Source organism: Oryctolagus cuniculus, chromosome 9 (genome assembly GCF_964237555.1).
Source record: "Oryctolagus cuniculus chromosome 9, mOryCun1.1, whole genome shotgun sequence".
Classification (NCBI taxonomy): Eukaryota; Metazoa; Chordata; class Mammalia; order Lagomorpha; family Leporidae; genus Oryctolagus; species Oryctolagus cuniculus.
The window spans coordinates 118,548,754-118,566,657 of record NC_091440.1 but is presented as its reverse complement, the minus strand read 5'-3'; the positions used below and the strand labels follow the sequence as shown (position 1 = coordinate 118,566,657).

Below are 17,904 nucleotides of genomic sequence, written 5' to 3'. Positions count from 1 at the left end.
GTTGCCATAATTGCATAAAATTTTTATCAGGCTAGACTTCAGGCTTCAGAAACATGGACAAAACAAATGTTTGTTGTTTAGTTAAAAACTTTTCTTTTAAAGGAGCATGTATTTTTATGTAGGCTATTAATTTCTTTTCTATTTTCTCACCTCTATCAATTCTCTAATCATAGTTTTATTAAGAACTTTTTCTTCTGCTACATAGTGACCAAGTTTTTCACTTTAAATTTGTATGTATCCATTTTAATCTTCACCCCAATTGCATTGCATAGTCATATCTTAATAATGAGTACATTAATTTTTAAAATATTTATTTATTTGAAAGGGAGAGAGAAAGACAGAGAGAGAGAAAGATAAAGAGAGAGAAAATCTTCCATCCGGTTGTTCATTCCCCAAGTGACTGCGGCTGCTATAGCCAGATCTGGACCAGGCCAAAGCCCAGAGAACTCCATCCTGTTCTCCCATATGGGTAAGAGAGGCCCAAGTCCCCAGGTCTTCTTCCCCTGGCTTCTCAGGTGCATTATCAGGAATCTGGATTGGAAGCAGAGCAGCAGGGATTCAAACAAGCATTCCCAAATAGGATGCCAGTGTCACCAGCAGTGACTTAACTCCCTACACCACAGTGTCGGCCTCTTCCATTTTTTATTTATCATTTGTTTCATTATAAGTCCACAGGCATATTCATTGTTGTATCTTCTGAAAAGAGTGTGAGAATTCTCAGCTGAAAGGACCAGGGACTGCTCAAAGATGACATCTTACTGAATCAATACAATGTTGACTGGAAACACAGCAACGGACGTGCTCTTTTTCTCTTCCTTAAATATGTGTGTCACCATCTGCCTCAGCAGAACCTACAAAATGTCCGTTGTTATTTAAGGGTTCTAAGTTTGGATCATCCACCACCTTTTTCTCAGTTTCTGGTTCCTCGGTCTTTTTTCCTTCATATTTTTTCTTCAGGGCAGAAATTAGTACAATATATAAAATAAGTGCTAGGATTTTTAAAGTTGCAGCCAAGCCCAGATAGGTGTTTCTGTGAGAAGAGATATTTTAAAAAGAGTAGATTATCATTTTAAATTGTGTGGAATAGCTTACAATGTTTTCCTCAAGTATTAAAAGTAAAAAAAAAATAAAGTATACTTAAAAGCAATAAGACAGCAATTCTTTTAGAATTATTTTAGTTTGGGGTTATTTTGAAAGGATTATGAAATCGTGAAAATTCAACTCCAGTGGTTCCAGCCTTCCTCCTTGAGGAAGAAAACTATCCACCACCCAGCTCCAGTCCTCTCAACTCTTCTCATCCTACTTGAAGGAGGGGACAGGAACTGAGAAATCTGTTTGAAGTTCACAGCCCAGCGGTCCAGGCTAGAAGACTGAGAATCCCTTCTCTTGCACTTTATACCACATTCTTACAGGCTTACTTATAGCAATTCCTTTTACCCAGAACATTTCTGGCTGTAAAGAAAAAATTACAGGGCATACAAAAAGGGGAAAAACATAGTTTGAAATACAGTTTGCAGAGAATAAATAAGCGTCAAAACCAGAGTAGGACATGTCAAGGCTGTTGAGAGGACCAGAATGGGAATTTAAAGCAACGGTGACTAAGGGCTCTAATGGATGAAGTAGACAGCCTACCAGAACAGATGAGTGATGCAAGCAGAGAAACAGAAATCCCATGAACCAATGAGAATGGCTAGAGATCAAACACCCTGTAACAGAAGCAAAGGCTGCCTTTGAAGAATTTATTAGTAGAGAAAACACAGCTAAGGAGAGAGTCTGAGACTGAGGCTATCTCAACACAAACCTCCAAAACTGAAATCCAAGAGAAAAAAGATGGGGAAAAACTAACAGAACATTCAGAACCATTAGGACAACCATGAAAGTGTGTAATAGAAGAAGGGACGAAGGGAGGGAGGGAGGGAGGGAGAGAAGAAGGGAGGGAGGGAAAAGAAGAGGAGAGGAGAGGGAAGGGGAGGGGAGGGGAGGGGAGGGGAGGAGAGAGTTATTTAGGAATTTTCCCTAAATTAATCTCTTCCACTATCCCACAGATCAAGGAAACTCAGGGAAGACTAAGCAAGGTAAATGTCGGAAAAACTATAGTTAAGCATATCATTTTCAAAACAAAGAAAAACAAAGACTAAAAAAAAAAATCCTAAAACAAACCAGAGGAGAGGAAAAAAAGTTTACCTACAGAATCAAAAGATTTCATCTGAAGTTTTTGCATTAACTATGCCAGCAAGAACAGAATGGAATGAAATATTTGGTGTATTTAAAACTAAAACCCACCAACCAAATCCTGTACCTTGTGAAATTATTCTTTAGAAGTGAAATAGAAATACAACAATTTCAGATAACACAAATTAAGGTGCTGCCACAAGACTCACCTTACAAGAAATATTAAAATAAATTGTTCAGAGAGAAAGAAAATATTATACAATTACCAACTCAAGATGGCTCAAATTATACTTTTTAAAGTTTATGATACTGTAAAAGCAATGTGTAGTTACTAGAAACCACACTTTAGATTTTGTATGTTGATCTTTTCTCAGGCTAGCAAGGTCCAGTATGTTGCTCTCTTGTGATTCTGGGCAGCAGCACACTCACTCTAAACTGTAGACCCAGTCTGCTCACAACACCAGCACAATGCGGGGTCTGCCTAAGCAGCCTAAGCTCTGCAGCACTTGGGGTGCCAGTCCCTCCCAGTGACAGTAGCCATGGTCTCTGCATCCGACCCATTCCAGGTCATCTCTCTGGGCCCTTCTCCCTTCCACAAACAGTTCCCTGGGCCCTTCATTCTATGCTCAGTCCAGCACACAGCCCTCTTAGTGGGGATCTGACCTAGTGTTTTCATGCCCTACACAGACCCAGTACAAAGAAATAATAGAGTTAATCTATACTAAAGATCAAATGGACTAAGAGACATTACAGATCATTCCATCCTACTGCAGAACACACATTCTTTTCATGAGTATATGGAACATTCTCTAGGATAGACCATATAGTAGGCCACAAAACAAGTTTCAATACATTCAAAAAAACTGAAATTATATTAGTTATCTTTTCTGACCACAGTGTAATAAAGCTGGAAATAAGAAACAAAAGAAATTCTAGAAGTTATACAAATACATGGAGATTGAGCAACATGTTCCTGGAAGAATAAAGGGTCAATGAAGAAGTTAAAAGGGAAATTAAAACAAAGTCCTTGAAATTAATAAAAATGGAGACAAAACATGTTAAAGATTATGGGATACAGTAAAAGCAGTACTAAGCTGTACTAAGTATGACACTTAATACTCAGTAGTACTACGTAGTTGCCTACATTAAAAAAGGAAAATATCAAATAAAAAAGCAACAATACATCAAGTGACTAGAAAAACAAGAATAAAACAATCACAAAATTAGTAGAATGTCATAATATAAAAAAGATATAAACAAAATAGAGTTTAAAAAATAATACAAAGGATTAAAGAAATTAAACTTGGTTCCTTGAAAAAGTAAACAAAATAGATAAACTATTACTGAAGAAAAAAAAGACTCAAATCAATAAAATCATAGATGAAAAAGAAAATATTATGACTTATATCACAAAAATACAAAGAATCATTTAAAGTTATTATAAACAACTACACACCAACAAATTGGAAGACCTAGAAGAAATAGTTGTTTCTGGAAATATATAACTTAATAAAACTGAATTACTAAGACACAGAAAGCACAAACCAACCAATAGTCAGTGAAGAGATTGAATCAGAAATAAAGAATCTTCTAACAAAAAAAAGCAGAACTAGATGGCTTCAGTGTTAAGTTCTATCAAACTTTTAAGGAAGAACTAACACCAACTCTTTTGAAATTATTCCAAACAACTGAATCAGAGGAAATCCTTTGAAACTCATTCTATGAATCCAGTATTACCTCATTACCAAAACTAGACAAGGATACAACAAAAACCATACACCAATATCTCTGATGAATAAAGATGCAAAGATTTTGAACAAAATACCAGCCAACTGAATCAAACAACATATCAGAAAGATTGTTCATCTTGATCAAGTGATATTTAGTCCAGGAATGTAGGGATGAATCAACATACCCAAATCAATAAACACAATATATTAGTCAAACAAATGAAGGACAAAATCATATAATCAGTTTGAAACATGCAAAGAAAGCATTTGATAAAATATAACATCTATTCATGACACAAACGAACTAATTAGGTATGTAAGTAACGTATTTAACACAATAAAAGTTACATATGACAAGCCCATAGCTAACATCATATTGAATGGGAAAAAGCAGAAAAAATACACTAAGTTCTAGAAATAGACAAGGATGTCCACTCCCACCACCCTACTAAGTGTAGTTCAGGAAGTTTTAGCCAGAGCCATGAGGAAAGGGAAATAAACAAAAGCATATAAATATGAATGAAGGAAGTCAAATCAACTCCATTTACAGTTGACACAATTATATGTATAGGGGAACCTAAAGGTTCTAGTAAGAGACTATCAAAATTAATAAATACATTCAAAATTTACAAGAAACAAAATTTACACACAAAATCAGTCAAATTTTTATGCATCAGTAATGATCTTACTGAGAAAGAACTTGTATGAGCAATCCCATTCATAATTGCTACAAAGACATTAACTATCTTGGGATAAATTTAAGGGTGTGAAAGATCTCTACAATGAAAATTACAAACACTAACTAAAGAAATTGAAAAAGACACAAATAAAGCAAAGATCTCTCATGTTCATGGAATGGAAGAATTAATAGTATCAAAATTTCCATGTTGCACAAAGTGATTTACAGATTCAGTGCACTTCCCATCCAGATACTAATGTCATTCTTTATAGAATTAGGAGAAAACAATTCTAAAATTCATATGAAAATGCAAACATCAAAGAAATCTTGAACAATAAAACAAAGTGAGAGGCATTTATCACAACACCAGATTTCAAAATACTATTGTAACAAAAACAGCATAGTTATGGCATTAAAATAGACACAAAGACAAACAGAATAGAATAGAAACCCCAGAAATAAATTCACACATCTATAATGACCTTCTCTTTGACAAAGGTGCTAAAAACACTTCCTGGAGAAAGGACAGTCTCTTCAATAAACAGTGTTGGGAAAACTTGATTTCCAAATGCGGAGGCTTGAAACAAGACCCCTACCTCACAGCCTACATAAAAACCCATGCAAAATGAAAAATATACTTAAATAAAAGACCTAAACTATCAATGAAAACATAGGGGAATACTATAAAATATTAGAATTGGCAATAATTTTTTGGATACAACTACAAAAGCACAGACAACACAAGCAAAAATAGATAAAAAGGATTACTCCAAAAGCAAAAGATTTTGCACAGCAAAGGAAAGAATCAACAGAGTGAAGAGACAACTGATAGAAATATTTGCAAATTATGCTTCTGATAAAGGATTAATGTTCGTAATATATAAGGAACTGAAGAAATTCAAGAACAATAAAATAAACAATTAAGTTAAAAATGGGCAAAAGATCTGAACAGCCATTTTTTGAAATAAGAAATACAAATGGCCAAGAAACAGATGAAAAAATGCTCAGGATCACTAGCTGTGAGGGATGCAAATTGAAACCACAGGGAGATATTATCTCATTTCAATTAGAATGGTTATAATTGAAAAGTCAGAAAATAATAAATACTGGCAAAATGGTGGAGAAAAGGGAATGGTAATACACAAAGCAGCTTAGTATGGCCATTATAAAAAACAGAAGGGAGCTTCCTCAAAAAACTAAACTTAGATCTACCATATGACACAGCTATCCCAATTCTAGGAACATATCTAAAGGAAACGAAGTCAGTAAATGAAAGAGATAACTACATTCCCAGGTTTACTGAAGCCTTGTTTACAATAGCAAATACATGGAATAAACCTAGACGTCCATCAGTGGATGAATAAAGAAGCAACTGAATACCTACATAGCTGTATAATTTAGGATGAGGAAAGTTTTTGGAAACAAAGAGATTTGAATGCAAATCCTAGCTCTTATTTTTAGCAGTGTGTTCGTAAGTAAGTTACTTATTATCTTTGAATCCTACCATTTGACTATTAAATGAGATATCAGATTGTCTAATGACATTTTGAATATAAAATTAGTGTTCACACAACTGGAAACGATTATACTTAGTGAAATAAACTAATCCTAAAAAGACAAATACCATATGTTTTCTCTGATTTGTGGTAACTACTAGAGTACCTAAAAGGTAATGTATAGGAGTGAAATTGGCATTTTGAGATTCAATGATTGTTTACAGCCCATATCTCTACAGCTGAGGAACAGTGATATTTTCTTTTTTTTTTTTTCATAGCATTTCTGGAACTCTTTACTTGGTAGGATTAATCTTACAAGCATAAAGTAAACTAAAATAGATCTTTGTGAAAATTAGGAGTGGGAATAAGAGAGGAAGAGGAAGAAAGGTGGGAGCATGGGTGGGAGGGAGGGTAGGATTGGAAGTATAACTATGCTCCTGAATCTATATATATGAAATGCATTTGTATACTTTTAATAAAATAAAAATCTCACCCATAATTAACAACATAAAATCTTCAGGAATGAACGTGAGAAGAAAAAAATAAATGTTCATTAAATGGTTTCTACAAGTAACATGGTTAATAGCATTATTATACTGAAAATTATATCTTTTAGGAATTAATATAGTCAAAAATCAATTAAAAGCATAATTATGGTAACTTACCCAAATAACACATTATTATATAACCTACATGCCCCTCGAGCCCCACAGCTGGTGATGGACCACTTTAAGCATGTTCTGTCAATCAGAGCCCCAAAATATATTGGAGCTAGAATTCCTCCTGAAATGTGAGATGAGACAATATCAATCCAGGGAACATGTTTCAAATGGAACTGGGCCATATATCACACTGATACATTTTGCATTATGTAAAAGCTGAAAAATTATGGAAGATTATCCCATAACTGTATCCTAAATCTACCTAAGAATCTCAAAGGCTGAAGCCATGTAGCAGTGTTACAGACATCCTTTACCTACCCTAATCCTTCCAATACACACAGGGAAGAAGTAACACTGTGTGCCTTGAGCCCTGTATCAATGAACTTAGTATCAATTAACTTAAGCCTGATTAATAAAAAAGAAAATGATGTTAGTAGAAATAGAAGTTATATGGATCACATGTAATTTTTATTAGGCAAGAAGAGCGGGAATAATGGGAGTAGAATTTTTACTTTACTAGGCAAAGAAAAACTCTAAACTCAATTTGCAAAGGTAGAAGTGTTCTTCAACTCTAAGAAAATTAGAAATTGAGTGCTTACACCAGGATTCTCTCCCCAGAAAAGTGCAGGCCCAGTGTCAGAGTGCTGGCTCCTGGCTCTTTCTGGGCTCAGAGATCACATCCCTCTTCCTGGTGTCACTGGAGCCCAGAATCCAGCATTTTTGCCTCCATTGAGTTTGTGCTTTTAAAATGCCCTGTGAACAGGCCCTGTTCAAATGAGGGCCTATCATGCTACATTTTGTGTCTGTCTGTCTTCTGATCACAATGCAGCATTTGTCTTTGGTGGTCTGCCCCAGCCCAGTTTTATGTATAGTACATGATTTTTTTGGAGCACATGTTGTAAACATAGCAGAAGTGTCTGGTTAATTTTACTGCAATTTTAATGAACTCTGAACTTGACTGCTGGTTCCAAGTACAGGTAATCTGATAAAAGAAACTTGAGGGGCATGCAGGTAGAGATCTACCCTTCAGACGGAAGAACTGAGGTGTTCATGATGTGCTCTGTTCTTTTTTATATTAATGAATGATTTTTGGAATTTATTTTGCATTATAATAAATGATAGTGATTCACATATCATCATATATTTATAACACCATCACACATAACCCAGTCTCAATTTTCTGAGACTGAGAAGTCTTAGAATGACAAGGGATTGATATCCAGAGCCAGTGTGTATGAGGAAAACTAGTACCAACCAAAACGGTTGGGAATCTGCAGGTTTCAGAAAATCGCCACCACCCTTTGAAAATGCAAAGCCTACGTCAACCATTTCTTTTCTCTACATGATGGCACTGGCCTGAACAAACCTAATGAATTAGATGTTAGGTAATAAATTTAGTCCTTATTACTGGAATTTTAAAGCTTCTAATAACCTATTCTTAAATGACTTTTCCAAGTTATATACCATACAGTCCTTCCACAACTTTTCCATATGTGTATTCAAGACAAATGTGAATTAGGAATGTGGCACTCAGTATCTCTTTTCCTCACAGAAGCACTGAGGTCCCATTGTGACCTACAGAGGATACCTCAAATTAGGATGCTCACAATTAAGAAGGCAATTTTTTTTCACTATAAGAATTTCTTCTTTTCTCAAAATCTCATCTCAGTACATCAGGAATACAAAGTCTATGGCCTGGGTGCTTTTCGGATCTGGAGGTAGGGAACTGTCAGGAAATACAGGGAATGCAAGAGCAGATGGGCAAGAGAGAATGCTGGGAAGAGAACTGTGATGGCAGCTGAACCCGCTGCACCTTCTCCTTTTTCCCACCCTCTTATGTGTCCTCTTTTTACCTTTGAATATGTGTGACCTGCTCCCCTAGCATACTCTTGGATGATTTCTCCATTGTAACTGGGCTGTAAAGTTAGGCGACTTTCATTTTATTGCAAGGGTCCCAGGGATGGGCCCTTCTCGCTTCCTTTTCCTCCTGGCATTTGTAGTTGTCCCTGGGTCATGATTACTCCTTATTCAATCCCTAGATGAACTATGCCTCTCCCTTCTTCCCAAGAATGTACATACCACATTTGTAGGTCTTAAGGGGAACCCACAGGGATTAGGTTAGAAATCGTTAAAATAACAAAAAGCAACCGTGCAGTAAAAATAGCAAATGGCAGTAAGGGAGAAAGGGCCATTTCCTAAATCTTCTATGGATCACCTCACTTCACTGCTTAGAGATGGGGCTTTAACCTTTGTGCCAGTAGTGTACTCTCTGCCAACAAAACCCACAACTTCCTGAGCTTCTTTCATTGAAAACATTCCCTGAGTCCAATTCTAGAGTCCGAGCTGTTCCTTTGTACATTTTAACTTCTGGTAGAGGTCAGCTGCCTGACCAGGACAGTGGGAAGTGTTGCAATGAGTGCCAGTTTCTGCTATTTGGGACACCTTCTTCTTGGCTGGATTCTCAGACCTCCCCAGGCTGCTTTAGGAGTTACACAAAGCATTACCCAAAGAATTCATCAGCTTACAGGGAAAGCCCTCCATGATGCCTCCTTGGAAGAAATATTCCCATGTATGAAAGTAGACAGACTTGGGGATCACCTTTCATTGTGTTAGAAAGAATGTAACATGAACATGATGATTCCTTGACCTTTGACAGAATGACATTAGCTAGAACTCGCTTTTAGGTTACTCAGTTTTCCTCTGTCTCCTATTACTGCCCATGACCACAAAAATAGAAATGAGTTTTACTTAGATCTTTTTGTAAGTTGAAATTAATTACATTCATCTTTGAACTTTGACATAAATATAATCCAAATTTATATTCTACATATTTGTCCTACCTAGTGTCCGTATAACCAGCGAATGGAAACCCATTGCAAGTGATTTCAATTCAGGCTGAACAATTCTGAAATTAGATAAAAGCAAAGAAACATTAGCCATCTTTAAAATACCAAGCAGAAACTCAATATTAAAACATTTCTCAATGTTATCTTCCTTCAAAGCTGAATGAAAATTCTCAAGGGAATGGCCTACTTTTTACAAAGGAATTTCTGAAAATCTGTGGAAAATGGAATTAAGAGATTTATTTTGGTAGGAAAAGATGTGAAATTCATACACTGTATTTCATAACATTCACTTTCATGAACTTCTTGAGAGATTCCTGATATATGTAGATTTCAAACTATTTTACATTAAAATAAACTTATATTTTAATTCCATTTTCTACAATCCTTTAAAAATGTTTATTTATTTGAAAGGCAGAGTTGCAGAGAGTGAGGGGGAGGGAGGGAGGGAGGGAGGAAGAGAGACAGAGAGAGAGAGAAAGAAAGGGACAGAGAAAGAGACAGAGAAAGTATGCTTCCATCTGTTGGTTCTCTCCCTATATCTGCTGGTTTGCTTCCCAAACCCAGGCTGAATCCTTGAACCTAGAACTCCATACAAGTATTCCATATGGATGTCAAGGGCCCAAGCACTCAGACCATCTACTCATGTTTTCCCAGGTGTGTTAGCAGAGAGCTGGATCAGAAGTGGAACAACTAGAGCTCAAACCACTGGTCATATGGGATGATGGCACCACAGACAACAGCTTAACACTTTTTGAAGTACTGTCATATATAAAGTTAAACTTTTAGTTGATTTAAAAAGGCAAACACCTGAGTGATGCATTATGATATTAAGACAGGTTAACAAACAGAGTCATATTTAATTCTCAGGAAAATTCTATGAGCAAATTTTGGGAACAGACTTTATTATGCCTATAAAGAGAGAAATTGTATGATCTCTTCAGTCAACACAGCATTTATGAAAAGAGAATTAACTTTTATCTACATGTACATCTCCACATCTTCAAGCCTCTTTTTACCATTATGTTTCCATCACTGATATTAACGAAAAATTCTCTACTAATATTTTTCATGAATTATATAATGCAAAGGGATCAGAAAAGGTATCTGTACTCTAGATCTTAAAGGTAGAGAGTACATTGGTGTCTTTGCCACTATCCCCTTTAGAAAGTTATTTTTATAATTCTATTTTCTTTTTAAAATTCTATTGCATTTTTATTTATTTGAAAAGCAGAAGGGGTTGGGGGTGAATGAAAGGGAGAGACAGAGAGAGAAAGTGGGAGGTGGAGATGGAGGGGGAAAGGGAGGGGGAGGGGAGGAGGAGAGGGAGGGGAAGGAAGAGAGGGAGAGATAGATATCTTCCATTCGTTGGTTCACAACCCAAATTCCCACAATAGCCAAGAACTCACTCAGGGTCTCCCACATGGGTGACAGGGCCCCAACTGAGCCATCAGCTAAGCATTACCAAGAAGCTGGAATTGGAAGTATAGCTGGTACTTGAACCTAGGCCTTCTCACATGAGATGGGAGCATTGCAGGCAGCATCATAATGGCAGTGACAAAATCTGTCTCACAATTCGAATTTTTTAATGCTCAATGAGTTGATGACACTATCATCCCTGCGATAGCATAATGCACATCAAATAAAATTATCTGGCAGCGAAAGAGTAGCTGGGCTGGGATGTAGAAGTGACAGAGACTCAAAATTTCATTTTTGTTGAAATATTAAAATAACTGATACAACAGATATTTTCCCTTTGAACTATTATTGGCTATATTTGCTCAGAGAGCTAAGTAGATATAATCGTACAATAAACATTTTAGAAATATCTCCTAGGAGATGTCATGATCATTTCTGTTCTTGAGAATGATGAGATAAATGATGTCTCAATTCAACTGGGGGTCTTGGAGAAGTCTTTAACCTCTGTTAGCTTCTGTCTCCTTATTTACTGTGAGGGGATAATAGCACCTATCTGATGTGTTGTGAGAATCCAATACAATAAGCTAGCATTCTAAGCTTAATTTTTTTCCCATGTAACTATCACTTCAGCTTTGCAGGACTGCCACCTTTACCAAGGTTCTCAAAGAGAGCTTGTAAAACTAAATAGGGCACAAATTAAAGCAAACATAGCATAGTAAGAATTAAGCCTACAGTCCTATATTAGGAAAGAAATGGAATATGTTGGGGACTCTGCTTTTGCAAAGATTAGTGACACTTTGCTATCCCAGCAAAGGACACAAGGCTATATTTGGAGGCAAGGAAGCAATAGCTCTTATTCAAGGACAATGGTTTCTTCCATAGCAGCATTGTTCCAGGAAGAGGAAGTTGACTTGTGTTTTAAGCCATCTCTCTCAAATAATGTTTCTCAAGACAGACGTTGGGAAGGAAGACACTGACTGGTTGGATTCTCTGATAATTGCCTGAAGTGCCATTTTCCACTGCTGTTCACATTAAAATGTGGACCTGTTTTAAACTAGACACACTAGACACAAACTGAAATTTGCTATCAACTCCAATATTTTCCCAGGGCAAGGACTGGTATGCAGGAGGACTGAATGAGGAAAGTCTTGCATATGGGGATATTTTCCTGAAAGTGGGCTTGAAATCTTGACCAACTCAGTGGAAATAATAAATGTATGATGCAGTGACACAGAAATACAGTAAGATCAAGCACACTCGTCCCACACTAACTTGCATGCACCCTCACACGTAGTCACACATTTATACTGCCCCCACACATGTGCTGGCACATGCATACATCATACATTATCATTTAAGATATTTATCACTGCAGTGTGAATCTTACCTCACAAGTGATTTTGAGCCACCCAGAATTTGGATGGACCTCTCTCAGGATGGACTCATCACACAAAGCCCCTCAAGAAGCAAAATGTGATACAGGTATTTGGGCACAGTAGTTAAGATGCTGCTAAGGATGCCTGTCTCCTATCAGAGTTTTTGGACTCAAGTTCCAGCTTCACTTCAAACCCAGATACCTGTTAATGTGCACCCTGGGAGGCAGCAGATGTCGGCTCAAGTACCTGGGTCTCTGCCACCAATGGGAGACTGGACTGAGTTCTGGGGTCTTGATGTTAGCCTGGCCCATCCCTGGTTCTTGAACATACCAGAGAGTGAACCAACAGAATGAACCAATGAATGGATTATCTGTTTCCATCCATCTTTACCTTTCAAATACTAAATAAATAAATACATAAATAAATTTAAAAGAAAACTAATTGTGGTTTTTTTATTTAATCATTAAATTAAAGAACGTCTTCTTGGGGCTGCTGCTGTGGCCTACCTGGTAAACCTGCCACCTGCGGCACTGGCATTCCCATATAGGTGCTGGTTCGAGTCCCAGCTGCTCCACTTCCAATACAGCTCCCTACTAATGCTCCTGAGAACCAGTGCATGATTGCCCAGGTTCTTGGGCCTCAGTACCCATATGGGAGACTCGGATGAAGCTCCTGGCTCCTGACTTCTGCCTGGCCCAGCCCTGGCCATTGTGGCTGTTTCGGGAATGAACCAGTGGATGGAAGATCTGTCTCTGTCTCCCTCTCCATTTCCCTCTTTGTTTCTGTAATGCTGCCTTTCAAACAAATAATATAAATCTTTACATAAAAAAGAATGTATCCTTAATATAACTTAAATTGATCCTCTTGTTTTCTCAGCTGAAAATTAGGCATGAGGACCTACTGTTTCTTAGAATGATCCCCAGTTGGACCTCATAAAACCCTATCAACTGACAACATAGATAAGCAATGGCTGTCTTCCCATTTTCCCAGATTGAAGAAAAGCTCTAATTCATTTCCTAGCTGACCTAAATAATTGAAATATAAGTAAAATACCAAAAACCACCAAACCAAAACAAAAAACAGTTCTGAAATATTGTCTTATTTTGGCCATGCAGAATTAATATTTTATTAGTCGGAAGCTTGCATCATGACTCGCATCCATTAGTCACCTGTGGAAACCTCATTTCTCGACATCTCTGGGTAGCAAGTTCTCATCCTCACATGGTTTAGCACATCTCTTAACCCAACCAGCCCCCTACTCCTTCCTATCACTTGAACTCTTTCAATGTGCCCACTGGAACTCAAGGTCTCTTATCAGCAAAAAGTTTAGATCTGACATCCTTTGCAGTCCTTTTCTGTCTTGCTCTAAGCAAGATTATGATTCTCTTACTTGGCAACTCTGTCAAGTGAAGGCTGTTTTGCTTCCCTGGGCCTGAGACCTAGGTGTTTTCTTGCTCCCTTTACCACTTCCAAATCCATGTCCCTCTTCAGAAAGACCTCTAGCTCCCATGAGGGAGATTCAGATTGAATTGCAGGCTCTGCCTTCATCCTGGCCCAACTCTGGCTAGGGAAGGCATCTGGGCGAGTGAACTAACAGATGGGAGATCTCTGTCAGTGTCTCTTTCTCTGTATCTCTGCCTTTCATATAAATTAATAAATAAGATTTTTAAAAATTTTATAAATAAGATATTTCAGGCATTTCATAGAAGCAGTTCTAAGAAGACAACTGTACTTCTCTCCTTCCCACAGTCCCCTCTCCTCCTTTTTTCCTTTAATTTTTGCAATAATATTATTTTAATTCACTTTACAAGCAAACTGGTATGGATTTTTGAGATGATTTTCTATAAATTAATGACCTGAAATTTGGCAATTTTCAGTAGGCAATATTTTACATTAAGGTGGAGCTATATTTGTGGAATAAATTACTAGAAATAATTTGGCAAGAATTGGGGTCAGAGTAGAATTTAATAACGGTACACACAGTGTACAACTTATTTTGAACCTTAATCAGAGTGAAAAACATATTTATGGGGTGCCTGCCATTCCAGGTCATGCTGTTGGATAACTGTGAACTTGCCTCAAGTACACAGATTTTAAAAGTATAACAAGGGCCGGTGCCATAGTGTACGGACTAAGCCTCCGCCTGCAATGCTGGAATCTCATATGAGTGTTGCTTCAAGTCCCAGCTGCTCCTCTTCCAATCCAGCTCTCTGGTATGGCCTGGGAAAGCAGTAGAAGATGGCACAAGTGCTTGGGTCCCTGCACCCATGTGGGAGACCTGGAGGAGGCTCCTGGCTCCTGGCTTCAGATCAGCTCAACTCCTGCCTTTGCAGCTATCTGAGTGAACCAACAGATGGAAGACCTTACTCTCTGTCTCTCCCTCTCTCTAATTTTACCTCTCAAATAAATAAATAAAATCTTTTAAAAAACAATTATAGAAGTATATTTTTGAAAAAGTATAACAAGATGTTAACCCAGGTCACAATATTTAAACATATATATTTTTAAGATCTACATGCAAATCTTTACATGTCTTCAGTACAAGGTAATTGAATGATGCACAAGACTAGCACAGTTTGTATTATTTGCCCCCTCCCTAACTCTCCAATCTGCTCTGCGCTATACCTTCTTACTCAGTATTTTCCGGCCAACTGGCTTCTTCTCACTCTTTAAACACATGAGCTTTTTTCCACTCAAAGCACAGGCACCTAGATCGCCTTCCCTGAATAGCCCTTCCTTGGCAAACTTTAGCTTGTTCCTTACACTTTCAGATCGAATGTCAAATCTTTTCAGAGTGTCCTCTGAGTTCTCTTCCTTATAGCCCCTCACCTCAATCTTCAATAAGGGTTTCCCCTTTTTAGTCCCTTTAACAGCAATGTTTTTGCAATTATGTAGTTTTTCTTAATATTATTGTCTGGTCAATCTTTCCTGTTACCTGCTTTATGACAACTACCATGTCGATTTTATTCTCCACAGAATATTCTTCATGAAGCATGGTATCTTATCTAAATATCTGTCTCCTGAGTGAAGTAAGAAATGAATTTTTCTCAAATATTTTTCTTTTGTCCATGAGAGTACCAAGAGAGACTAGAACAAAGCCATTCTGTAGGCAGATTACAAGCATTGAAGTATCATTACAGACTTCAGTTAAATTTTATATCTGGTTCCCTGATTTTGTTTTTTATTTGACAGGTTATAGACAGTGAGAGAGAGTCAGAGAGAAAGGTCTTCCTTCCATTGGTTCACTCCCCTAATGGCCGCTACGGCCAGCACTGCGCCAATCTGAAGCCAGGAGCCAGGTGCTTCCTCTCGGTCTCCCACGTGGGTGCAGGGGCCCAAGCACCTGGGCCATCCTCTGCTGCCTTCCCGGGCCACAGCAGAGAGCTAGACTGGAAGAGGAGCAACCGGGACTAGTATCCGGTGCCCCAACTGGACTACAACCCAGGGTGCTGGTGCTACAGGTGGAGGATTAGCCCAGTGAGCCACGGCGCCGGCCCTGATGTTTTTATTCAGTGAAAATATTCACAAAAATTCTAAGGCATTCCTAGATAATCAAAATGTAGCAAAATGTGAATATGTGTCCCAAATATATTATGGAAAAACATGTACACACTAGGTGTGTTTGTAGTTCAATATATGTGAAAATGCTCTGAAAAATCACACTCATGGGGCCAGTGTTGTGGTGTAGCAAAGCCACCACCTACAGTACTGGTATTCCATATGGGCACAGGTTTGAATCCCGGCTGCTCCACTTTCAATCCAGCTCCCTGCTAATGTGCCTGGGAAAGCAGCATAAGATGGTCCAAGTACTTAGGGCCCTACAACCACATGGGAGACCTGGAAGAAGCTCCTGGCTTCAGGTTGGCCCAACCCCAGCCACTACGACCATTTGGGGAGTGAACCAGAGAATGGAAGGTCTGTCTCTGTCTCTTTCTTTGTAACTCTGCCTTTCAAATAAATAAATCTTAAAAAAAAAGAAAAATCATACTCACCGAACAATCAGCATTATAAATGCAGTGCTTCCCAAGGCAGTACAATAAGAATTCAAGACTTGCACAGCTATGTAAATGTAGTATTTTATTGTACAACTATGCTCTCTTGGGCATTCACCCAAAGAGGCTGAGTAATTGCTATTCTGGAGACCAGTTACTTCCACACAGCTACAGTTATGAAACACCTAAAAAATAATTGTTGAAATGTTACAGAATACACGTACAAAAAATGGTAAGGCTATAAATACTATCCACTACATTTAAAGAAGTCCCATTCATTCAAATAACAATATTTACATTTTAAAAAATTCTAAAAATACGGCTCAATAGTTGAAAAGTAAAAAAATAGTTTCCTGGATTCCTTTCTAAATAAGAATGTGTAATTAATTATGAATGTTTAATTCATTTTTCATTTTAAAATCTGGAAAAATTGGGGATATAAGCATCTGAAACTCTGTGTATAATTTTCTTATTAATACAGAGTTTTTGTAATATTCTTGGCTCACAGAATCTAAGGAAAACAGAGTCAGCTGAGAATCCTGGAATTCTATCTTGGCAAACAAAAGCAACATACTTGTACTAGAGCATAGTGACATATAAGAAAATAGGTGAGTTGATTACCAGAGAAGTTCATCACAATGCAATGTCCAAACCAATGTTAGGAAACAAAGCAGTAAAATTTAGGAACAGGTGAGTATAGAGACTTAATCAGGTAAGCACTTTATGTACCCTGGAGTGGACAGTGAGAGAGAGAGAGAGACAGAGAGAAAGGTCTTCCTTTTGCCGTTGGTTCACCCTCCAATGGCTGCCGCGGCTGGCGTGCTGCGGCTGGCACACCGCGCTGATCCGAAGGCAGGAGCCAGGTGCTTCTCCTGGTCTCCCATGGGGTGCAGGGCCCAAGCACTTGGGCCATCCTCCACTGCACTCCCTGGCCACAGCAGAGAGCTGGCCTGGAAGAGGGGCAACTGGGACAGAATCCGGCACCCCGACCAGGACTAGAACCCGGTGTGCCAGCGCTGCAAGGTGGAGGATTAGCCTGTTGAGCCGTGGCAAGTGTAAGTGCAAGAGTAAGTGAGCTCTACTCTGCTTCTAGGCTAACCTAAGGTTTAAGGGAAGTTCACCTTGAATCTATTAATGCTGAAGTCTAATTACTGGATGAAAAAATTTAGTCCAGGAAAAAATTTTAATTCACATTTTCAAAATTCTATCAAACCATTTTTTTCACTAGGAATAATAAAGAGAAATTCTACACACAGCAAGCTTTTTGGTCAATAAAACCAAGCCAGTACCAACAGTAATTTTTTTCTTTTTCTTTTTTTTTTTTTAAAGGTCTTCCTTCCGTTGGTTCACCCCCAAAACGGCCACTACAGCTGGTGCACTGAGCTGATCTGAAGCCAGGAGCCAGGTGCTTCCTCCTGGTCTCCCATGCGGGTGCAGGAGCCCAAGCACTTGGGCCATCTTCCACTGTCCTCCCGGGCCACAGCAGAGAGCTGGACTGGAAGAGGAGCAACCGGGACTAGAACCTGGCACCCATT

At 38.1% G+C, this 17,904-nt stretch overlaps 1 protein-coding gene across 2 annotated transcripts in view; it reads right to left on the bottom strand.

Annotated features, from left to right (window-relative positions):
* Positions 1–294: 294 nt before the first annotated feature.
* Positions 295–17,904, bottom strand: part of LOC100342119 (solute carrier organic anion transporter family member 1B3) — a 71,728-nt gene continuing 54,118 nt past the window's right edge. For both annotated transcript variants that reach the window (XM_070049455.1, XM_008259567.4), the window contains exons 12-15: positions 16,370–16,554; positions 9,580–9,644; positions 6,743–6,860; positions 295–1,030 (exon numbers count right to left, since the gene is read on the bottom strand). In XM_070049455.1, the coding sequence (XP_069905556.1) occupies positions 817–1,030; positions 6,743–6,860; positions 9,580–9,644; positions 16,370–16,554 (582 nt within the window). In that variant the 3' untranslated portion in view covers positions 295–816. The remainder of the gene's footprint in view (positions 1,031–6,742; positions 6,861–9,579; positions 9,645–16,369; positions 16,555–17,904) is intronic.